The sequence below is a fragment of the Rhinoderma darwinii genome, unplaced genomic scaffold (assembly GCF_050947455.1).
Source record: "Rhinoderma darwinii isolate aRhiDar2 unplaced genomic scaffold, aRhiDar2.hap1 Scaffold_956, whole genome shotgun sequence".
NCBI classification, from domain to species: domain Eukaryota; kingdom Metazoa; phylum Chordata; class Amphibia; order Anura; family Rhinodermatidae; genus Rhinoderma; species Rhinoderma darwinii.
In genome coordinates this window covers 63,665-90,550 of record NW_027464531.1, presented here as the reverse complement: position 1 = coordinate 90,550, position 26,886 = coordinate 63,665, and the positions used below count along the sequence as shown (strand labels likewise).

At 44.5% G+C, this 26,886-nt stretch overlaps 1 protein-coding gene across 1 annotated transcript in view; it reads left to right on the top strand.

Annotated features, from left to right (window-relative positions):
- KIAA1549 (KIAA1549 ortholog) overlaps positions 1-26,559 on the top strand; it is a 52,755-nt gene extending 26,196 nt beyond the window's left edge. The window contains exons 9-21 of the mRNA XM_075849551.1: positions 484-661; positions 736-914; positions 1,136-1,344; positions 1,674-1,804; positions 2,122-2,327; positions 3,193-3,416; positions 4,126-4,270; positions 4,512-4,820; positions 5,400-5,452; positions 6,171-6,316; positions 20,559-20,728; positions 20,946-25,377; positions 26,467-26,559. Of these exons, the coding sequence (XP_075705666.1) occupies positions 484-661; positions 736-914; positions 1,136-1,344; positions 1,674-1,804; positions 2,122-2,327; positions 3,193-3,416; positions 4,126-4,270; positions 4,512-4,820; positions 5,400-5,452; positions 6,171-6,316; positions 20,559-20,728; positions 20,946-21,173 (2,178 nt within the window). The 3' untranslated portion in view covers positions 21,174-25,377; positions 26,467-26,559. The remainder of the gene's footprint in view (positions 1-483; positions 662-735; positions 915-1,135; positions 1,345-1,673; positions 1,805-2,121; positions 2,328-3,192; positions 3,417-4,125; positions 4,271-4,511; positions 4,821-5,399; positions 5,453-6,170; positions 6,317-20,558; positions 20,729-20,945; positions 25,378-26,466) is intronic.
- Positions 26,560-26,886: the final 327 nt, after the last annotated feature.

The window sequence follows — 26,886 nt, the reverse complement described above, 5'->3', positions numbered from 1 at the left end:
AACCTCTCAGTAACTGGTGGCGGGGCAGTGACAACCTCTCAGTAACAGGGGAGGGGCTGTGACAACCTCTAAGTAACCGGGGGCGGGGCAGTGACAACCTAACGGGGCGGGGCTGACAGGTGTATGATAAGGAATGATAAAATATATAGAAGAGATTTATAATCTGACGCTTCTGGTTCGGCTGCAGTTGCTCAGACGTTCCACTTACAGGAGTCCCGGAAGATCAGATATGAGGAGCTGTTTGCAGGGTCGCCACGTTATCTGTACCGTTGCTGCTTGTGACATGGAGGGATCACTACAGTCAGGACAGGTTGTTTTAAACTAGAATGTCCCTATTTACCGACTGCAAGCAGAGATCTTGAAAAATGTGCGACAAAATCTTTTAGAAGATGCAGAACTTTTCATGATAGAATAATTATGCGTTTTCTTCTTCAGGCTGCACCGGCCCTTTAATTTCCCGCTGATCCTTGTGTCTCCTCCCAGGTAGTCAATGTCTCGCGTCTGGACGGCCAGGATGACCCGGTTCAGTTGGTCTATTTCATGGAGGATCGGTACGGGGAGCGTCTCGCTGCTGACAAGGCCTCGAGCCTGATCAATGAGGTGAACATCCAGCGAGCGGCCATCATCCTCGGATATCGCCTGCAGGGCGTGGTGGCGCAACGTGAGTGATGGGAGGAGCCGGCTGATTTGAGCTTTCACCGCGGCGGTCACTGAATTGTCGCTTTGTCTCTGCAGCTCTTAACCAGCCCCCGGAGTCCGATCGTCAGGCGCAGAACCTGTGGATCATTGTGGGCGTGGCCGTGCCGGTGCTGGTGGTGACGGTCATCATTGTCATTCTGTACTGGAAGTTGTGCCGGACGGACAAGCTGGACTTCCAGCCTGACACTATAAGCAACTTACAGCAGAGGCAGAAGGTGGGGACCGGTCCCGGGATGGGGGTCACTGGTAGCCCCCTAATATCTCGTCACTACAGAAATGTGTGGGTGCTGGGACGTGTATATACCGTTGGTCGTTAGTCATTTATTGGCCACACTCTGTGTTGTGGCAGCGTCCTCTGAGGTCATCCCACATCAGTCCACATGGGGGCGCTCATTCCGTTTCTGCAGTTAGTGCTGATCACGTGACTTGTCCGCAGCTCCAGGCTCCCAACGTTAAAGGCTTTGACTTTGCCAAGCAGCACCTGGGTCAGCACAATAAAGACGAGGTCCTGGTGGTCCACGAGCCTCCGCCGCCGGCGCTGCACGGGCCTCTCAAAGACTCCACGCCATCCGAGAATGGCGACATCCCGACGCCGAGGTCCAAGGGCTCCGCTAAACCCAGCAAGATCGGCCGCCATCGAAGCAGGTGAGGGCAGAGCCCGGGTACAAAGCTTCTCATTTCTGCTATTTTCCGATAATCCGGTATGTCTGGTGCCAGATTATCAGACGTATAGGCAGGTGGTGTAATCCCTGCGGTCACCCCGGCGTCCGTCCCTCGTGTCCGCGCCGCGTAGCTGCCGCTGTCATTACCCTGGAAGTGGGAACACGGAGTCCAGATTATTAAAGACGTTTTTGCTGTTCGGACATTCAGGATTGTTTTCGTCCTGTTACGGATTAGCAGGATTTTCACACCATTGGATTCTGGATTATCAGACGTTTGATGTATCTCTCATTTTTTTCTTTCTTCCTTGGCAGTAGAGTCACTCCCTCCGACCCCGGATCCACCACCAGTGACCCATCCAGTGGGAAGGAGTCCGGAGAAGAGGAGTCTCTGAGACCGTCCGCTCCACCGCGGGAAACCAGACTGCGACCGACCGGCAAGGGAGGTAAATGTAGCTGCTCGGACTGTGCTGGCTCTGCTGTTATGATGTATTGCGCACGGCTGTGACATCAGTATGGTCATGTGACTGCTCCTGATGTTGTCCTGTGCCGGGCGCTGTTGTCCTGTGCCGGGCGCTGTTGTCCTGTGCCGGGCGCTGTTGTCCTGTGCCGGGCGCTGTTGTCCTGTGCCGGGCGCTGTTGTCCTGTGCCGGGCGCTGTTGTCCTGTGCCGGGCGCTGTTGTCCTGTGCCGGGCGCTGTTGTCCTGTGCCGGGCGCTGTTGTCCTGTGCCGGGCGCTGACCCAGCTGCTTCTTTCTCTGCAGAGATGCCCGTGTTGAGCAGTGGCACAGAACCGCTTTCTTCAGCCTCCATCTTTGAACACGTCGACCGAATGTCGCGTTCTTCTGAAGCCAGCCGGCAGCTCCCCAGCAGGATTCAGCTGATCGCCATGCAGCCGATGGCAGCTCCACCCATGCACGGGCTGTCCACTGCCGAGCGGGAAGTGGCAGCAAATAAGGTAAACAGAGAGGTACGTATGAGAAAAGCGGGGAACTATATTCTATAGGGGTGACTGCGTCGTGGCGTTTCCTTCGCTCCCCTCTGATATAGAGGGAAGGTGACCGGGTGGAAGTGGCGCAAGTGACGAGCACCGTAGTTATAAAAGTCGCGGCGCTAGTAATCTTGTTCTTCCTCGTGCTTCTAAAAGATGCATCAAAGGGGGCGTGGCTAGCAAGTCATAAGGGGCGTGGCTCGTTTTTATGGACCAGCGCCACAAAGTATTGGCATATATGGCTGGCAGTCGTGGCCTAGGAAAGCTGCATGTAGTCACGGGCCACGAGTCGCGCAAAAGGCACCTTGATCAGTACGCCCAAAATGTCTGCCAAGTAGCGCCAGGCTCAATGGGGACATTCTTGTGTATATATGGCTGAAAACCCATCCTGACCTATTACCTGTCACAGCTGAGGGTTTGTTGCAATGAATCCAGTCTAAATAATTGTCTTTGAACTGAACAGTCTGAACTGCGGACGGATACGTTTTCTCTGCACTGATACATTGTACCAACTGTCAGAGAGTTTAGTGCTGCTCATGTGTTTATCTCAGAGGATTAAAATTGTAACAAACCATCAGCGATGTGAGCAGGACCAGATTTGTTTCTGTTCACTGACAGCAAGCAGGAATCTTAAAAATTGTGAGGAATTGAAACGGTCTATGAAAAGGCATCAGAACTTCTCATTACACGGCGATTACGTTTTATTTCCATTGAATCTTTAACGTTCGTTACGCAGCTGTAAACCGCGTTATTTGTGCTGGCACGGTTGGCGCCTTACTGAAACGTATGTTTTTATTTATCACACGTGAGGTCACGTGACGTCTTACTTGTCTGTCCCGCGCAGATTCAGACCACGTTGCGGCACAAGTCAGAGATCGAGCACCACCGCAACAAAATCCGACTGCGAGCCAAGAGGAAGGGGCATTACGAGTTCCCCCTGGTGGACGTTGTGGGAATGACAGACACCAAGGAGCGGCAGCGGATGTACCGCAGAGCACAGATGCAGTTCGATAAGATCCTGGAGCCCGTGTTGGGCGTCCCCACTGTGTTTATAGAGCCGCGCAGGAGGTGAGACACTAAAGAATACTCCATCTGCTCAGGACTATGCCGAGATGAATCTTCTAAGTATCGTTGTGTGATGTCACTTGCCTCAACCCTGAAGGGATTGGTGATTTAAAGCTGCTCTCCAGCGTTAGTTCAGACTCCTCCCCTCCACAGAGGCCCCTCCCTCTCGCGGTCTGCAGCAGCTTCTCCATAGTTTATAATGATTCTGTCCTCGCTGTAATGTAATAATCTCTCCATGTACTGACTTCCTGCTGAGCATCTGAGACCAAGCTGAATAAGCAGAGCTGCAGTGCAAAGCAAGGTGGAGGACAGAGTAGCAGCCTGAAGCCTCTGATGAGACAGGAGGTTGAGTTTAAACTATCCCAGACTCCAAAAGACAGTGCAGCTAATATGTAGTCACTGATCATAGTCTTCTAATGGAGCAGAGTTGCAGTGTAAAGCATGGGGAAGGGACAGAGCAGCAGCTTGAGCCTGGATGAGAGGGGAATTTCAGACAACCTAGGACTCCAAAAGACAATGCAGTTAATATGCAGTCACTGATCATAGCAGTGTCCTAATGGAGCAGAGCTGCAGTGTAAAGTATGGGAAAGGGACAGAGCAGCAGCTTGAGGGGAATCTCAGACTCCAGTAGACGCAGCAGGTAAGCTGAAGTCACCATTTATAATTGTGTCCTTGAATTCTGCTTTAATAAATTGACCCCATTAACTTGCAGTTCACGAGCGAGGCGGTCGCCAAAACAACGGCGCAAGCAACAGGGGTCTTCAAGCCCTCCAGATGCGGATCGAGATCGCCTCATTACCACGGACAGCGACGGAACCTACAAGAGACCCCCGGGCGTCAGTAACTCCGCCTACGTGGTGCGTAGCATATAATGTGGCGCGGAGTGTAACCGCCGTTCTCTGTTATCACCCAGTGACAGACTTTTATTTCTGTTCGGATATAATGCAGAGCGATGTCATTGGCTGATGTGATGCGGTGAAAGTGTCTGATAACAGATTACAGTAGCACGCATTGTACACCATGCACAGCTGTCGCACCGGCTGTAACGTTATATTGTCTCACGTTCCGCTCCAGATTATTATCATTTTCTTCTTTCAGTCTGACCCCGATCTCCCCTCCGATAACCCGACCGCGCTGTCCGACCTCGGCAAGTATCCCGGCTCCCCCCCGCGTCTCCCGGCTCAGTACGTGGCCCCCCAGCCATCCATCGAAGAGGTGCGTCAGACCATGCAGTCCCTGCTGGATGATGCCTTTGCACTGGTGGCCCCGAGCAGCCAGGGGCCCGGGGCGCTGCCGTCAGGAAATACTATAGAGCAGCATCCGGTGAACAGCTCGTCGGCTCGGACCGGTCAGGGGTCGGCACCATGGCGGGGACAATATCCCTCTCATCAGTCCCCCCACTACAATGTGAGTATTCTGATCATAATCGCACCGCAGCCAAACGTCCCGGCAGGAGCGTGCTCAGTGTGCGCTGCCGGGACATCGCGTGACATCACCGGGGCATTACATGCTCTCATGTCATTGGCTCTGAATAATCACATGACCGCATCAATCTGCCTAAGAACAGGTTACATGTAGCAAAATTCTGTGTATATTTTATACTCTGGTCACATCCAGAGCTGCATTCACAATTCTACTTGGTTCCTGTTCGCTCTCAGGCTGCGAGATCCCACATTTCCCATCATATTCAACATTTTTACAGAGCGTGCTCTGCTGCGGTGCATTGTGGTAGTAGTTTTTTTTACATCCGACACTGCTTACAGCTGTTAGACCGTGCTAACAAATATCTAAGCTGCAGCTGTGGGGGTGACTGGAGTATAAGACATGATATAATAGCAGAATTGTGACTGCAGCTGTGGGGGTGACTGGAGTATGAGACAGGATATGATAGCAGAATAGTGACTGCAGCTCTGGATGTGACTGGAGTAGAATATATAAGCACTGGACAACTCGTTTCCTTATCATGAGGTTTTTCTTCCATTTCAGAGATTTGTGGATTTTGGGGTGCCGCAGACGTCTGCGCCCAGTCTGATGACCAGGTAACCGCTCCTGTTACATATAGACACCAGCAGGGGGCAGCACAATCTTTACTCGGGGCCGGTCCAGTCTTATGCAGCTATAATGTAAAGTTTTACAACGTTCTTATCTGTTTTACTTTTCAATACCAGATCTCAGCCTGCTGTCAGTGAATGGAAACATTCATTGTTTATATTCAGAGGCTGAGCCCCGTTCTCACCTAGTCCTGCTCACACAGCTGATATGCTTGTTACAATGTATCAGTGTAGACAGTCTTCTGTGAGATAAACACAGTGGTAGGACCTCTCTCTCCTGTCCTGGACATCCGGCTCTACCTGCACTGATACGTTGTGACAAACCCTCTTCGTCAGGTCGGTAGTTGTTTTATAAGGTGCTGCTGCAGAACCTCCTTCATTGCCCAGAATGCTGCTGACACTGGGGCTGTAGCTGGAAATTTCCAGCCGCCGCTCTTCGGGTTTAATGATCTGGTGCAGCATTCACGGCCCATCGACTCCAGAGCGTGCGATGACTGATCCGTAACAGCCCGTTCCCTTCATGCCGGCGCTCCTCATCCAACCCGGCACCTCCCCCACCTGTGAATTATAGAACTAGTGCGCTTAGAATGGCGCGATACAACAATAAGTCTCGCACGTTCTGAAGCACCGTATTCTGCGTAGCAGCGCCATTATCCTAGCGTGGACAGACTAATAAATGAGCGCCACTGTCGTCCTCTCCTTGTAGAAGCCCAGGGTTCGGATCCGGATTCCTGCCCCCACCTGAAGCGGCCGCCACTGAGTCTCAGCAGGCAGAAGGTCAGTACCCCGGCCGCATGTATCCCGAGGACGTACCATCCGTAGCGAGACCGCGGCCCCTGGGGAGCACTTCTGGTGAGTAAACCCTATAGGAGCTTCCCATTGGTAGAGGCCGACTGTAGGACGGGGAAATAGAATGGAAACCTCCCCTCCCCCATGATCCCTACTTTATAACACACATCTCCAGTGCGGAGACTTTACATCATATATGTGACTGATATCAGCCGCTCCTCTTATATCACTCCAGTACTATTATATCCTCCAGACATTACATCATATATGTGACTGATATCAGCCGCTCCTCTTATATCACTCCAGAACTATTATATCCTCCAGAGACATTACATCATATGTGACTGATATCAGCCGCTCCTCTTATATCACTCCAGTACTATTATATCCTCCAGAGACATTACATCATATGTGACTGATATCAGCCGCTCCTCTTATATCACTCCAGTACTATTATATCCTCCAGAGACATTACATCATATGTGTGACTGATATCAGCCGCTCCTCTTATATCACTCCAGTACTATTATATCCCCCAGAGACATTACATATGTGACTGATATCATCCGCTCCTCTTATAACACTCCAGCACTATTATATCCTCCAGAGACATTACATCATATGTGACTGATATCAGCCGCTCCTCTTATATCACTCCAGTACTATTATATCCTCCAGAGACATTACATCATATGTGACTGATATCAGCCGCTCCTCTTATATCACTCCAGTACTATTATATCCTCCAGAGACATTACATCATATGTGACTGATATCAGCCGCTCCTCTTATATCACTCCAGTACTATTATATCCTCCAGAGACATTACATCATATGTGTGACTGATATCAGCCGCTCCTATTATAACACTCCAGTACTATTATATCCTCCAGAGACATTACATCATATGTGTGACTGATATCAGCCGCTCCTCTTATATCACTCCAGTACTATTATATCCTCCAGAGACATTACATCATATGTGTGACTGATATCAGCCGCTCCTCTTATATCACTCCAGTACTATTATATCCTCCAGAGACATTACATCATATGTGACTGATATCAGCCGCTCCTCTTATATCACTCCAGCACTATTATATCCTCCAGAGACATTACATCATATGTGACTGATATCAGCCGCTCCTCTTATATCACTCCAGTACTATTATATCCTCCAGAGACATTACATCATATATGTGACTGATATCAGCCGCTCCTCTTATATCACTCCAGCACTATTATATCCTCCAGAGACATTACATCATATGTGTGACTGATATCAGCCGCTCCTCTTATATCACTCCAGCACTATTATATCCTCCAGACATTACATCATATATGTGACTGATATCAGCCGCTCCTCTTATAACACTCCAGTACTATTATATCCTCCAGAGACATTACATCATATGTGTGACTGATATCAGCCGCTCCTCTTATATCACTCCAGTACTATAATATCCTCCAGAGACATTACATCATATGTGACTGATATCAGCCGCTCCTCTTATATCACTCCAGCACTATTATATCCTCCAGAGACATTACATCATATGTGTGACTGATATCAGCCGCTCCTATTATAACACTCCAGTACTATTATATCCTCCAGAGACATTACATCATATGTGACTAATATCAGCCGCTCCTCTTATAACACTCCAGTACTATTATATCCTCCAGAGACATTACATCATATGTGTGACTGATATCAGCCGCTCCTCTTATATCACTCCAGTACTATTATATCCTCCAGAGACATTACATCATATGTGTGACTGATATCAGCCGCTCCTCTTATATCACTCCAGTACTATTATATCCTCCAGAGACATTACATCATATATGTGACTGATATCAGCCGCTCCTCTTATATCACTCCAGCACTATTATATCCTCCAGAGACATTACATCATATGTGACTGATATCAGCCGCTCCTCTTATATCACTCCAGTACTATTATATCCTCCAGAGACATTACATCATATATGTGACTGATATCAGCCGCTCCTCTTATATCACTCCAGCACTATTATATCCTCCAGAGACATTACATCATATGTGTGACTGATATCAGCCGCTCCTCTTATATCACTCCAGCACTATTATATCCTCCAGACATTACATCATATATGTGACTGATATCAGCCGCTCCTCTTATAACACTCCAGTACTATTATATCCTCCAGAGACATTACATCATATGTGTGACTGATATCAGCCGCTCCTCTTATATCACTCCAGTACTATTATATCCTCCAGACATTACATCATATGTGACTGATATCAGCCCCTCCTCTTATATCACTCCAGTACTATTATATCCTCCAGAGACATTACATCATATGTGTGACTGATATCAGCCGCTCCTCTTATATCACTCCAGTACTATTATATCCTCCAGACATTACATCATATGTGTGACTGATATCAGCCGCTCCTCTTATATCACTCCAGTACTATTATATCCTCCAGAGACATTACATCATATGTGACTGATATCAGCCGCTCCTCTTATATCACTCCAGTACTATTATATCCTCCAGAGACATTACATCATATGTGACTGATATCAGCCGCTCCTCTTATATTACTCCAGTACTATTATATCCTCCAGAGACATTACATCATATGTGTGACTGATATCAGCCGCTCCTCTTATATCACTCCAGTACTATTATATCCTCCAGAGACATTACAGCATATGTGTGACTGATATCAGCCGCTCCTCTTATATCACTCCAGTACTATTATATCCTCCAGAGACATTACATCATATGTGACTGATATCAGCCGCTCCTCTTATATCACTCCAGTACTATTATATCCTCCAGAGACATTACATCATATGTGTGACTGATATCAGCCGCTCCTCTTATAACACTCCAGTACTATTATATCCTCCAGAGACATTACAGCATATGTGTGACTGATATCAGCCGCTCCTCTTATATCACTCCAGTACTATTATATCCTCCAGAGACATTACATCATATGTGTGACTGATATCAGCTCCTCCTCTTATATCACTCCAGTACTATTATATCCTCCAGAGACATTACATCATATGTGACTGATATCAGCCGCTCCTCTTATATCACTCCAGCACTATTATATCCTCCAGAGACATTACATCATATGTGTGACTGATATCAGCCGCTCCTCTTATAACACTCCAGTACTATTATATCCTCCAGAGACATTACATCATATGTGTGACTGATATCAGCCGCTCCTCTTATAACACTCCAGTACTATTATATCCTCCAGAGACATTACATCATATGTGTGACTGATATCAGCCGCTCCTCTTATATCACTCCAGTCCTATTATATCCTCCAGAGACATTACATCATATATGTGACTGATATCAGCCGCTCCTCTTATATCACTCCAGCACTATTATATCCTCCAGAGACATTACATCATATGTGACTGATATCAGCCGCTCCTCTTATATCACTCCAGCACTATTATATCCTCCAGAGACATTACATCATATGTGTGACTGATATCAGCCGCTCCTCTTATATCACTCCAGTACTATTATATCCTCCAGAGACATTACATCATATGTGACTGATATCAGCCGCTCCTCTTATATCACTCCAGCACTATTATATCCTCCAGAGACATTACATCATATGTGACTGATATCAGCCGCTCCTCTTATATCACTCCAGCACTATTATATCCTCCAGAGACATTACATCATATGTGACTGATATCAGCCGCTCCTCTTATATCACTCCAGCACTATTATATCCTCCAGAGACATTACATCATATATGTGACTGATATCAGCCGCTCCTCTTATATCACTCCAGTACTATTATATCCTCCAGAGACATTACATCATATGTGTGACTGATATCAGCCGCTCCTCTTATAACACTCCAGTCCTATTATATCCTCCAGAGACATTACATCATATATGTGACTGATATCAGCCGCTCCTCTTATATCACTCCAGTACTATTATATCCTCCAGAGACATTACATCATATGTGACTGATATCAGCCGCTCTTCTTATATCACTCCAGTACTATTATATCCTCCAGAGACATTACATCATATGTGTGACTGATATCAGCCGCTTCTCTTATATCACTCCAGTACTATTATATCCTCCAGAGACATTACATCATATGTGTGACTGATATCAGCCTCTCCTCTTATATCACTCCAGTCCTATTATATCCTGCAGAGACATTACATCATATATGTGACTGATATCAGCCGCTCCTCTTATATCACTCCAGCACTATTATATCCTCCAGAGACATTACATCATATGTGACTGATATCAGCCGCTCCTCTTATAACACTCCAGCACTATTATATCCTCCAGAGACATTGCATCATATGTGACTGATATCAGCCGCTCCTCTTATATCACTCCAGCACTATTATATCCTCCAGAGACATTACAGCATATGTGTGACTGATATCAGCCGCTCCTCTTATATCACTCCAGCACTATTATATCCTCCAGAGACATTACATCATGTGTGACTGATATCAGCCGCTCCTCTTATATCACTCCAGTACTATTATATCCTCCAGAGACATTACATCATATGTGTGACTGATATCAGCCGCTCCTCTTATAACACTCCAGTACTATTATATCCTCCAGAGACATTACATCATATGTGTGACTGATATCAGCCGCTCCTCTTATAACACTCCAGCACTATTATATCCTCCAGAGACATTACATCATATGTGACTGATATCAGCCGCTCCTCTTATATCACTCCAGTACTATTATATCCTCCAGAGACATTACATCATATGTGACGGATATCAGCCGCTCCTCTTATATCACTCCAGTACTATTATATCCTCCAGAGACATTACATCATATGTGTGACTGATATCAGCCGCTCCTCTTATATCACTCCAGTACTATTATATCCTCCAGAGACATTACATCATATGTGACTGATATCAGCCGCTCCTCTTATATCACTCCAGCACTATTATATCCTCCAGAGACATTACATCATATGTGACTGATATCAGCCGCTCCTCTTATATCACTCCAGTACTATTATACCCTCCAGAGACATTACATCATATGTGACTGATATCAGCCGCTCCTCTTATAACGCTCCAGCACTATTATATCCTCCAGAGACATTACATAATGTGTGACTGATATCAGCCGCTCCTCTTATAACACTCCAGTACTATTATATCCCCCAGAGACATTACATCATATGTGTGACTGATATCAGCCGCTCCTCTTATATCACTCCAGCACTATTATATCCTCCAGAGACATTACATCATGTGTGTGACTGATATCAGCCGCTCCTCTTATATCACTCCAGTACTATTATATCCTCCAGAGACATTACATCATATGTGTGACTGATATCAGCCGCTCCTCTTATATCACTCCAGTACTATTATATCCTCCAGAGACATTACATCATATGTGACTGATATCAGCCGCTCCTCTTATATCACTCCAGTACTATTATATCCTCCAGAGACATTACATCATATGTGACTGATATCAGCCGCTCCTCTTATATCACTCCAGCACTATTATATCCTCCAGAGACATTACATCATATGTGACTGATATCAGCCGCTCCTCTTATATCACTCCAGCACTATTATATCCTCCAGAGACATTACATCATATGTGTGACTGATATCAGCCGCTCCTCTTATATCACTCCAGCACTATTATACCCTCCAGAGACATTACATCATATGTGACTGATATCAGCCGCTCCTCTTATAACGCTCCAGCACTATTATATCCTCCAGAGACATTACATAATGTGTGACTGATATCAGCCGCTCCTCTTATAACGCTCCAGTACTATTATATCCCCCAGAGACATTACATCATATGTGTGACTGATATCAGCCGCTCTTCTTATATCACTCCAGCACTATTATATCCTCCAGAGACATTACATCATATGTGTGACTGATATCAGCCGCTCCTCTTATATCACTCCAGCACTATTATATCCTCCAGAGACATTACATCATATGTGTGACTGATATCAGCCGCTCCTCTTATATCACTCCAGCACTATTATATCCTCCAGAGACATTACATCATGTGTGACTGATATCAGCCGCTCCTCTTATATCACTCCAGTACTATTATATCCTCCAGAGACATTACATCATATGTGTGACTGATATCAGCCGCTCCTCTTATATCACTCCAGCACTATTATATCCTCCAGAGACATTACATCATATGTGTGACTGATATCAGCCGCTCCTCTTATATCACTCCAGCACTATTATATCCTCCAGAGACATTACATCATATGTGACTGATATCAGCCGCTCCTCTTATATCACTCCAGTACTATTATATCCTCCAGAGACATTACATCATATGTGACTGATATCAGCCGCTCCTCTTATAACACTCCAGTACTATTATATCCCCCAGAGACATTATATCATATGTGTGACTGATATCAGCCGCTCTTCTTATATCACTCCAGCACGATTATATCCTCCAGAGACATTACATCATGTGTGTGACTGATATCAGCCGCTCCTCTTATATCACTCCAGTACTATTATATCCTCCAGAGACATTACATCATATGTGACTGATATCAGCCGCTCCTCTTATATCACTCCAGTACTATTATATCCTCCAGAGACATTACATCATATGTGTGACTGATATCAGCCGCTCCTCTTATATCACTCCAGCACTATTCTATCCTCCAGAGACATTACATCATATGTGACTGATATCAGCCGCTCCTCTTATATCACTCCAGCACTATTATATCCTCCAGAGACATTACATCATATGTGACTGATATCAGCCGCTCCTCTTATATCACTCCAGCACTATTATATCCTCCAGAGACATTACATCATATGTGACTGATATCAGCCGCTCCTCTTATATCACTCCAGCACTATTATATCCTCCAGAGACATTACATCATATGTGACTGATATCAGCCGCTCCTCTTATATCACTCCAGCACTATTATATCCTCCAGAGACATTACATCATATGTGACTGATATCAGCCGCTCCTCTTATATCACTCCAGTACTATTATATCCCCCAGAGACATTACATTATATGTGACTGATATCAGCCGCTCCTCTTATATCACTCCAGCACTATTATATCCTCCAGACATTACATCATATGTGTGACTGATATCAGCCGCTCCTCTTATATCACTCCAGTACTATTATATCCTCCAGAGACATTACATCATATGTGACTGATATCAGCCGCTCCTCTTATAACACTCCAGTACTATTATATCCCCCAGAGACATTATATCATATGTGTGACTGATATCAGCCGCTCTTCTTATATCACTCCAGCACGATTATATCCTCCAGAGACATTACATCATGTGTGTGACTGATATCAGCCGCTCCTCTTATATCACTCCAGTACTATTATATCCTCCAGAGACATTACATCATATGTGACTGATATCAGCCGCTCCTCTTATATCACTCCAGTACTATTATATCCTCCAGAGACATTACATCATATGTGTGACTGATATCAGCCGCTCCTCTTATATCACTCCAGCACTATTCTATCCTCCAGAGACATTACATCATATGTGACTGATATCAGCCGCTCCTCTTATATCACTCCAGCACTATTATATCCTCCAGAGACATTACATCATATGTGACTGATATCAGCCGCTCCTCTTATATCACTCCAGCACTATTATATCCTCCAGAGACATTACATCATATGTGACTGATATCAGCCGCTCCTCTTATATCACTCCAGCACTATTATATCCTCCAGAGACATTACATCATATGTGACTGATATCAGCCGCTCCTCTTATATCACTCCAGCACTATTATATCCTCCAGAGACATTACATCATATGTGACTGATATCAGCCGCTCCTCTTATATCACTCCAGTACTATTATATCCCCCAGAGACATTACATTATATGTGACTGATATCAGCCGCTCCTCTTATATCACTCCAGCACTATTATATCCTCCAGACATTACATCATATGTGTGACTGATATCAGCCGCTCCTCTTATATCACTCCAGTACTATTATATCCTCCAGAGACATTACATCATATGTGTGACTGATATCAGCCGCTCCTCTTATATCACTCCAGCACTATTATATCCTCCAGACATTACATCATATGTGTGACTGATATCAGCCGCTCCTCTTATATCACTCCAGTACTATTATATCCTCCAGAGACATTACATCATATGTGTGACTGATATCAGCCGCTCCTCTTATAACACTCCAGTACTATTATATCCTCCAGACATTACATCATATGTGTGACTGATATCAGCCGCTCCTCTTATATCACTCCAGTACTATTATATCCTCCAGACATTACATCATATGTGTGACTGATATCAGCCGCTCCTCTTATATCACTCCAGTACTATTATATCCTCCAGAGACATTACATCATATGTGACTGATATCAGCCGCTCCTCTTATATCACTCCAGCACTATTATATCCTCCAGAGACATTACATCATATGTGTGACTGATATCAGCCGCTCCTCTTATATCACTCCAGTACTATTATATCCTCCAGAGACATTACATCATATGTGACTGATATCAGCCGCTCCTCTTATATCACTCCAGTACTATTATATCCTCCAGAGACATTACATCATATGTGTGACTGATATCAGCCGCTCCTCTTATATCACTCCAGTACCATTATATCCTCCAGAGACATTACATCATATATGTGACTGATATCAGCCGCTCCTCTTATATCACTCCAGCACTATTATATCCTCCAGAGACATTAAATCATATGTGTGACTGATATCAGCCGCTCCTCTTATATCACTCCAGTACTATTATATCCTCCAGAGACATTACATCATATGTGACTGATATCAGCCGCTCCTCTTATATCACTCCAGTACTATTATATCCTCCAGAGACATTACATCATATGTGTGACTGATATCAGCCGCTCCTCTTATATCACTCCAGCACTATTCTATCCTCCAGAGACATTACATCATATGTGACTGATATCAGCCGCTCCTCTTATATCACTCCAGCACTATTATATCCTCCAGAGACATTACATCATATGTGACTGATATCAGCCGCTCCTCTTATATCACTCCAGCACTATTATATCCTCCAGAGACATTACATCATATGTGACTGATATCAGCCGCTCCTCTTATATCACTCCAGCACTATTATATCCTCCAGAGACATTACATCATATGTGACTGATATCAGCCGCTCCTCTTATATCACTCCAGCACTATTATATCCTCCAGAGACATTACATCATATGTGACTGATATCAGCCGCTCCTCTTATATCACTCCAGTACTATTATATCCCCCAGAGACATTACATTATATGTGACTGATATCAGCCGCTCCTCTTATATCACTCCAGCACTATTATATCCTCCAGACATTACATCATATGTGTGACTGATATCAGCCGCTCCTCTTATATCACTCCAGTACTATTATATCCTCCAGAGACATTACATCATATGTGTGACTGATATCAGCCGCTCCTCTTATATCACTCCAGCACTATTATATCCTCCAGACATTACATCATATGTGTGACTGATATCAGCCGCTCCTCTTATATCACTCCAGTACTATTATATCCTCCAGAGACATTACATCATATGTGTGACTGATATCAGCCGCTCCTCTTATAACACTCCAGTACTATTATATCCTCCAGACATTACATCATATGTGTGACTGATATCAGCCGCTCCTCTTATATCACTCCAGTACTATTATATCCTCCAGACATTACATCATATGTGTGACTGATATCAGCCGCTCCTCTTATATCACTCCAGTACTATTATATCCTCCAGAGACATTACATCATATGTGACTGATATCAGCCGCTCCTCTTATATCACTCCAGCACTATTATATCCTCCAGAGACATTACATCATATGTGTGACTGATATCAGCCGCTCCTCTTATATCACTCCAGTACTATTATATCCTCCAGAGACATTACATCATATGTGACTGATATCAGCCGCTCCTCTTATATCACTCCAGCACTATTATATCCTCCAGACATTACATCATATGTGACTGATATCAGCCGCTCCTCTTATATCACTCCAGTACTATTATATCCTCCAGAGACATTACATCATATGTGTGACTGATATCAGCCGCTCCTCTTATATCACTCCAGTACTATTATATCCTCCAGAGACATTACATCATATGTGACTGATATCAGCCGCTCCTCTTATATCACTCCAGCACTATTATATCCTCCAGAGACATTACATCATATGTGTGACTGATATCAGCCGCTCCTCTTATATCACTCCAGTACTATTATATCCTCCAGAGACATTACATCATATGTGACTGATATCAGCCGCTCCTCTTATATCACTCCAGCACTATTATATCCTCCAGACATGACATCATATGTGACTGATATCAGCCGCTCCTCTTATATCACTCCAGCACTATTATATCCTCCAGACATTACATCATATGTGTGACTGATATCAGCCGCTCCTCTTATATCACTCCAGTACTATTATATCCTCCAGAGACATTACATCATATGTGACTGATATCAGCCGCTCCTCTTATATCACTCCAGCACTATTATATCCTCCAGACATTACATCATATGTGTGACTGATATCAGCCGCTCCTCTTATATCACTCCAGTACTATTATATCCTCCAGAGACATTACATCATATGTGTGACTGATATCAGCCGCTCCTCTTATATCACTCCAGTACTATTATATCCTCCAGACATTACATCATATGTGTGACTGATATCAGCCGCTCCTCTTATATCACTCCAGTACTATTATATCCTCCAGACATTACATCATATGTGACTGATATCAGCCGCTGCTCTTATAACACTCCAGCACTATTATATCCCCCAGAGACATTACATCATATGTGACTGATATCAGCCGCTCCTCTTATATCACTCCAGCACTATTATATCCTCCAGAGACATTACATCATATGTGACTGATATCAGCCGCTCCTCTTATATCACTCCAGCACTATTATATCCTCCAGAGACATTACATCATATGTGTGACTAATATCAGCTGCTCCTCTTATATCACTCCAGTACTATTATATCCTCCAGAGACATTACATCATATGTGTGACTGATATCAGCCGCTCCTCTTATCACTCCAGTACTATTATATCCTCCAGAGACATTACATCATATGTGTGACTGATATCAGCCGCTCCTCTTATAACACTCCAGTACTATTATATCCTCCAGAGACATTACATCATATGTGTGACTGATATCAGCCGCTCCTCTTATAACACTCCAGCACTATTATATCCTCCAGAGACATTACATCATATGTGTGACTGATATCAGCCGCTCCTCTTATATCACTCCAGCACTATTATATCCTCCAGAGACATTACATCATATGTGTGACTGATATCAGCCGCTCCTCTTATATCACTCCAGTACTATTATATCCTCCAGAGACATTACATCATATGTGTGACTGATATCAGCCGCTCCTCTTATAACACTCCAGTACTATTATATCCTCCAGAGACATTACATCATATGTGTGACTGATATCAGCTGCTCCTCTTATATCACTCCAGTACTATTATATCCTCCAGAGACATTACATCATGTGTGACTGATATCAGCCGCTCCTCTTATATCACTCCAGCACTATTATATCCTCCAGAGACATTACATCATATGTGACTGATATCAGCCACTCCTCTTATATCACTCCAGCACTATTATATCCTCCAGAGACATTACATCATATGTGACTGATATCAGCCGCTCCTCTTATATCACTCCAGCACTATTATATCCTCCAGAGACATTACATCATATGTGACTGATATCAGCCGCTCCTCTTATATCACTCCAGTACTATTATATCCTCCAGAGACATTACATCATATGTGTGACTGATATCAGCCGCTCCTCTTATATCACTCCAGTACTATTATATCCTCCAGAGACATTACATCATATATGTGACTGATATCAGCCGCTCCTCTTATAACACTCCAGTACTATTATATCCTCCAGAGACATTACATCATATGTGTGACTGATATCAGCCGCTCCTCTTATATCACTCCAGTACTATTATATCCTCCAGAGACATTACATCATATGTGTGACTGATATCAGCCGCTCCTCTTATATCACTCCAGTACTATTATATCCTCCAGAGACATTACATCATATGTGTGACTGATATCAGCCGCTCCTCTTATATCACTCCAGTACTATTATATCCTCCAGAGACATTACATCATATGTGACTGATATCAGCCGCTCCTCTTATATCACTCCAGTACTATTATATCCCCCACAGACATTACATCATATGTGACTGATATCAGCCGCTCCTCTTATATCACTCCAGTACTATTATATCCTCCAGAGACATTACATCATATGTGTGACTGATATCAGCCGCTCCTCTTATATCACTCCAGTACTATTATATCCTCCAGAGACATTACATCATATGTGTGACTGATATCAGCCGCTCCTCTTATATCACTCCAGTACTATTATATCCTCCAGAGACATGACATCATATGTGTGACTGATATCAGCCGCTCCTCTTATATCACTCCAGTACTATTATATCCTCCAGAGACATTACATCATATGTGTGACTGATATCAGCCGCTCCTCTTATAACACTCCAGTACTATTATATCCTCCAGAGACATTACATCATATGTGTGACTGATATCAGCCGCTCCTCTTATATCACTCCAGTACTATTATATCCTCCAGAGACATTACATCATATGTGTGACTGATATCAGCCGCTCCTCTTATATCACTCCAGTACTATTATATCCCCCACAGACATTACATCATATGTGACTGATATCAGCCGCTCCTCTTATATCACTCCAGTACTATTATATCCTCCAGAGACATTACATCATATGTGTGACTGATATCAGCCGCTCCTCTTATATCACTCCAGTACTATTATATCCTCCAGAGACATTACATCATATGTGTGACTGATATCAGCCGCTCCTCTTATATCACTCCAGTACTATTATATCCTCCAGAGACATTACATCATATGTGACTGATATCAGCCGCTCCTCTTATAACACTCCAGTACTATTATATCCTCCAGAGATATTACATCATATGTGACTGATATCAGCCGCTCCTCTTATAACACTCCAGTACTATTATATCCTCCAGAGACATTACATCATATATGTGACTGATATCAGCCGCTCCTCTTATATCACTCCAGTACTATTATATCCTCCAGAGACATTACATCATATGTGACTGATATCAGCCGCTCCTCTTATATCACTCCAGTACTATTATATCCTCCAGAGACATTACATCATATATGTGACTGATATCAGCCGCTCCTCTTATATCACTCCAGCACTATTATATCCTCCAGAGACATTACATCATATGTGACTGATATCAGCCGCTCCTCTTATAACACTCCAGCACTATTATATCCTCCAGAGACATTACATCATATGTGACTGATATCAGCCGCTCCTCTTATATCACTCCAGTACTATTATATCCTCCAGAGACATTACATCATATGTGTGACTGATATCAGCCGCTCCTCTTATAACACTCCAGTACTATTATATCCTCCAGAGACATTACATGATATGTGACTTATATCAGCCGCTCCTCTTATAACACTCCAGCACTATTATATCCTCCAGAGACATTACATCATATGTGTGACTGATATCAGCCCCTCCTCTTATATCACTCCAGCACTATTATATCCTCCAGAGACATTACATCATATGTGACTGATATCAGCCGCTCCTCTTATATCACTCCAGTACTATTATATCCTCCAGAGACATTATATCATGTGTGACTGATATCCTCTTATAACACTCCAGTACTATTATATCCTCCAGAGACATTACATCATATGTGTGACTGATATCAGCCGCTCCTCTTATAACACTCCAGCACTATTATATCCTCCAGAGACATTACATCATATGTGACTGATATCAGCCGCTCCTCTTATATCACTCCAGTACTATTATATCCTCCAGACATTACATCATATGTGTGACTGATATCAGCCGCTCCTCTTATATCACTCCAGCACTATTATATCCTCCAGAGACATTACATCATATGTGTGACTGATATCAGCCGCTCCTCTTATATCACTCCAGCACTATTATAATCTCTGGGTTTTAGGTGTAGTTGCTCCTTTAACATTTTATGACATCACTTTTCAGGCTCTGCCCAGATCCATCAGCTGACGCAGGTGGGAATTGCAAGTCGAATGGGGGCGCAGACCTCTGAGTTGGCATCCGGCAGACCTCTGCTACCATCTTCTGGCCCCGGGTGGCCGTCCTATTATAATCATGAAGAAGAAGCGCCAAGAAGCGTGCCGCACAGAGATGCAGTAAGTTGTCGTACAGGAGACTCTTCTTCTGGACTGGATCCATTAATGTCACTGTAACTGGGGGTGTCGAGAATCTCACCCCTGCCCAAACTGTGCCCCCCACCCCAAATAATGGTAAAAATATTCTATTGTCTAATGTAAATCCATTCACCATTTTCTTATTCTGTGCTTGCTGTCTGTGAATGGGACATGAATTGGAAATCTTCCTGTTTTACAGGGTCACACACACGGAGCCCAGGATGTCGGTGGCCCCCAGATGTTCTCTGTGAACAGGGGCCCCAATCGCCAGCCCAGCTCACACCTGCCGCCTTCCATCTGTTACCCTTCTAGCTCAGCTGAGGACCTCCACCCGGGTCACTCCTCGGCCTCCCTCATCAAGGCCATCCGGGAAGAACTGCTGCGCCTCTCCCAGAAACAGGCGGTCGCCCCCACCTACCACAGCTGATGGGGGGCTTCACCGCCGCTGGCATAGAGTCCGCTTCCTATGGAAGCCAGAGGGGGGGATGGGAGGAGCAGCCGGAATAGTGAGAAATGAGAGAATCCCATACCCGGACATCATTATATCTGGATGGGTCAGCAACAGGTCCGAAAGATAACCATGGGGGAGGGGATCGAACGTTCTGTAGGGTCCACGTGTCTGATGGCGTCTTTAAAAGGGAACCTTATCAAGCCCACGAGCAGCGGGTATCAGACCCAGATAAGTCATTTCAGATTCAGCAGTAAAGCGTAGTTGTCAGTGAATGGAACCAATTTTTGTTTCTGTTCAGTGGCAGAAAATCTGTCCTGGCAACAGGCTGCTCACACAGCTGCATGACTGGTACACTGTAACGAACCGTTCACATGACCAGGTCAGATTTTCATCCTCAATGTAAACCATAATTGTTCCCATTTGCTGACAGCAAGCAGAGATTTTAATTGTTTTTGAGAAAACTGGAGAACTTTTTATTATAAACTGATTAGGCTTCTACATAAAACGGGAAAACCCCTTATAGCCTCTTATTGACGGTCGCTGTCCGCTGTACTGGGATGTCATCCGGTTCTTGGGCCTGTAATCAGATGGGGGCAATAAACGACCTCAGGGGTGCAGCTATAGGGGGTGCAGACACTGAGGGGTCCTAATACTCCTCTGCCATATGAGTTGCAGCAGCTGAATAGTTGAACCCCGGTACAGATAAGTGTTGGGGTCCGGAAGCTGTACCCCCTCCCCCTACAGGTCACTCTGAATCAGGACCCTCTATTAGAAGTTAGTGGAGAAGCCTGATGATTCAGGTAAAGATTGTAAGTCCGGCACCTTATAGTCCAGACAGCCTAAAAAAATATTGTCCCTTGCCGGATTACCGGGAACTCCGGCACCTCAGTAGATGGTTTTATGGGACATTGGAGGGGTCTACGTGGTCTTAAAAAATAGCAGAAAATAATGTCCGTCACTGCTGTCAACATCAGCGCTGACGACCTCCGACAATGAGGAGCCGCGAGATGGACGGACATCTGACGGTCCAGAATTCGGGTAGTGGGCGGGGGGTGCAGGTTGTTTCTGGGTCCGGTCTTCTGATACTACATGGGGACGAGGATGTGTGGACATTGGTGGGAGCCGCAGGTGGAGACGTCGCTCCGGAATAAGACGAGTGATGAAGTCATGAGGGGTGAAGGATCCAGCAGGTTTTGGTTGTACAGGGAGGAGCGGAGCAGATTGTGCCGGGACGGGACGGGTTTGTTTGTGGTTGTAATTTAGATGTTTCATCCGTAAACAGGACGGTGCTGAGTAATAAGAACAGGAAGGTTTTGTTTGTTTTTTCTTGGTAAATGAGTTGTTATTGAAAGATTTTCCCCAATAGATGCTGAGTGAGGATGATGAGGATTCAGGGGGGTCCCAATAATAACAACCTGCCTAAAGGATGCAGGGGGCATACACTGAAAACCATGAGATGTAGTACCTGCCGGCAGCCTGTAGGTGGCCAAAAGGACAGATTATGGGGTACAGTACCCACATACTGTGTGTGTGTGTGACCCATCCCGCAAGTTACTCATACCTGGCAGTCTACTTATAGCTGGTAGTTAGCGGAGAATTATTGGTTGCAATACAGACCCAACTGTAATTATGGGGTGTAGTAACTACTTACTACCTGTAGGTGACTTAAAGGGCAAATCATGAGTGTAGTGATTACTTTCTGCCTGTAGGTGACTTAAAGGGCAAATCATGGGTGTAGTGATTACTTTCTGCCTGTAGGTGACTTAAAGTGCAAATGGGTTTAGTACCTACTTACTACCAGTATGTGAGCTAAATAACAAATCATGGGTGTAGTAACTTTTTCTTGCCTGTAGGTGACCTAAAGAGCAAATCATGGTTGTAGTAATTACTTACTACCTGTAGGTGGCTCATGAGTGTAGTACCTACTCACTGCCTGTAGGTGGCTTAAAGGGTAAGCCAGGGGTGTAGTACCTACTAATGCCTGTAGGTGACCTAAAGAGCAAATCAGGGGTGTAGTAACTACTTTCTACCTGTAGGTGACCCAAAGGGCAAATTTACATACTGTAGGAGGCGACACTACATTTCTGGGGTCCATTATTGGGGTGATTTATTCTTGCTGTATACTTAGAACTACCCACCACAAGGAGTCCAGGTTATCCCCTTATGACCCCTTCCTCTGGTCCAAATCAATAGAGCCCTCTATAGGGCCCCAGGGCTGTATGGGTAACCCGGTGATGATCCTACTGATTCCTGATTTATTCCCTGATGTTGCTGATCCATCCGGCAATGAAGGAGTTAACTTAAGGTGCTAATTCAACGCAGCAATATACAAACCGCCTGACGGCGCAGAGATCGTACCGTGCGATCGAACGGGAAAACACAATCCGCAAATCAACACTTATTATTTCTGAAGTACGAAGAAAATCACAAACTGCGCAGAACTGGACAGAACAAACAAAACGTTGACTTTTTCCGATCAACCAAACGCAGGATTTCTAGTCATCTCCGCACCGTTTCTTGTCGTTCCCCTTTAAACGGAAACCTTCACGGTCCAGTGTGCTGGTCTATCAGACCGTGGAGGGGTTAATTCTGGACTGTTTTGTGTGCGGCCCCCGGGGTATTTGCGTCGCGGGCCCTGCAGGTCTGTTTTCCCATAAACACGTCTATGTATATAAACCTCTTTGTTTTGATTGGGGGTGGGGCTGGCGGGACCGGTCCTGGGGGGGAGATTTGCTGTGACCTCCGTTTTTGTTTTTACTTTTTTTAATGTTGTTTTTTTGTTTTGTTCTTTTACTATGTGCACGTGGTGGGGGGTGGGGAGTCCCGTCCCGGGGGTCGTGGCTGGTATTTGGTGGTCGTGTCACTGGTGCATGTTAGAAATGAATAAAGTCATTAAAAAAAAAAATCATTGCATTTTTTTAGATTTTATTTTCTTCAAATTTTGCATAAAATGGCGCCAACATTTTTATTTTATTACAAGAAATGATTAATAATGCGCCGGGACGTCCTGACGATTCTTATAAGGAGGTGATAATTACGTGTGAATATCTATTCTATATAGGGGCGTTGTCTGTGCGGATAATTAACGTAACCGCGTTAATTTCTGTGAAAAAATGAAATGTTCACAATGTATTTGTTTCTAATTCGTCCCCGGGAGCCACAATTCTCCCTCCTCAATGACACCGGTTACAAATTGTACTAATAATCTTTGCTGGCAGCCATTTTGTGGCTGACGCCGCTGAGGCTTGAGGTACGCTGTGCCTCCTGCTTATTTCTAGACCCTTCTCTGACATCTAGAGAGGTGATTAAATGGCTGCCCCTCATGTTATTCTGATAAAAATGGCGAGAAAACACTGGGGTACGTAAGTAAAATGTACCAGAAATCTGTCACAAATTGCGCCCAGAAAGTGGAGTACACGGTGCACGCTTAATTTATTATGTAGTTTAGACATTTTTTTGCATCTTCAACAGTTTTGAAAGTGTCGGAAAAAAAAGGCGTGGCTTAGGAGTCGCAAAATGCGGCTGATATAATACGGCGTGCGCCATGTGGGTACAAAATTTTGGTGTAAAATAAGTAAGTCATGAGGTGGCATAAGAAAGAGAAAAGTGTCTGACATGTCTCGATTTGTGCCAAATACATAAATATAACGTGCGCCGCCGTGATAAATTTTGCGCGTTTTCTGCCGCTCCAGTTTTATACTGTCTAAATTTAGGAGAGTCTGGGCCTCATATTTGAAAACTGAATCAATGAAAGTGACTTTGTTGCCCATAGCGACCAATCAGAGTTCAGCTTTCATTTGTCCAGTGCAGTTAAGAAAAGGAATCTGATTGGCTCAACTCCTCCACTTCCTGTCTGCCTACAGGCATCATGTAGGAGGAGTAGCTAAAATTATCCAATCAGATCACAACTTTTCTTTTCTAACCTGCTGTGGAGTCTGGTTGCTAGGGGCTACACCTCTGGTACAGTAACTACACTGCTGACCAATCACATCACTTCATTCATTTCTTATCCTGAGCTTGGAAAATGAAAGCTGGAATCTGATTGGTTGCTAGGACCAACAAGGCCTTGTCTTCTCTGAGGCAGATCTATCTGCCGCCATTTTTCTTCTGCAGGTTCTAGAATGAAAGCCGTGACCAGATAGAAGTACTTTGTCATTGTGCCGGTGCCATCCGTGTCCAGGTAAATGTCACATGATTGGGAAGCTGAATTATAACCGTTAGTCTGATTTTCTCCAGACGCCATATATACAGATTTCATATTTTGCTAATGTTCTGTCCATGTGGGTTGACGGTTTCGTGGTCTTACGCCTGGAGGTATTTGGGCTCGTTCGGTCTCAGCTCCATGACTTTAAAAATGCACATGAGGATGAGCGTGAAAACCCACAAACTCCAGCCCACGGCGGCGGCGATCCATCCGTAACTGTCCATAGCGGGCATACAGCACCGGCTCGCCACGTCGCAGAGATCATTGTTCGCTGTTGAGAGAGGAAACACGTAAAGTCTCACATTTTTCTTGCACAACGGATCGGTACCGCGTATTATAATGACCGGCGATTAGATACCGTTTAGATACAGATGTGTCCACCGTTAATTTTCCTTTAGTTAGGCCGTGATACCCATTCATCTAGTAAAATAAAACGTACAGCGTATACATGAGCCCCTCCCCCTCACCAATGATTGACGACCCCCAATGTGCTCCAGCATATACATCAGCGGCCATCAATCATAGGTGGGGGGAGGGGGTACCGGACTCGTAACTAGACGTGTGCTGTATACCCCAATATACATATACCACATATCAACGCCATCTTGTTATAGGCCCTTTCTAGCCAATAATATTATCATACCTACAATACTTCTGTCTTTTTTCACGCAAAAGTATTTGACTTTGCATTGATATATCTTTGTAATGGTCCTTTTTCCTGATACAGAGCTCCAAATCCACTGCATAGACTGGAGTTACATGATAATAATCTCTGTTCCTGCAGCCACCACCAGGGGGAGCTCAGGAGTTTACGGTATACTATGTAGTGAGCTCCCCCTAGTGGTGGCTGCAGGAAAACAATGTTATCATGTAGCTCATGTCTATGCAGAAGATTTGGAGCTCTGTATCAGGGAAAACGGATCTGCCAGCTATAAGGAGATATTGTGGAATTAATCAGCGCAGAACTTCGGACACAGGCAGATGAAAGAATAAAGGGTTAATTGTGACTCCTGGGATCTGAATGTATCTGAGAACAGATCTACGGCTTTTCTCTTCCCTAATTAGGAATGAACATGTTGTGCAGCGATGTAGCAGAGCCGGGAACGTTCCTCACACTTCACATGAATAAACTTGGAGCCGCTCACCTGGACATTGCAGCAAACTTTCCACGGTGGTGTTGGACGCTGAAACAAGAAGAGAAGGCGACCGTTATCCCGCGGCGGAGGTACCGGATATATATCACACCGGGCGGAGCGCTGCATCTATATCACATTACAGCCAGACATTGTATAGGATTACAGCAGAGGTGTTGTGAAACTACAACTCCCAGCATGCCCCGAAAGCCTTATGCTAGATTATAGGGATATGGTGGATATGGTATATCAGATTAGAGGGATACGTTGTATTGCAGTAGAGATGCCGTGGGATTGGGAATACGCTGAGATGCCTTCATGCTGGACACTACATGCTGGATTAGGATATGAT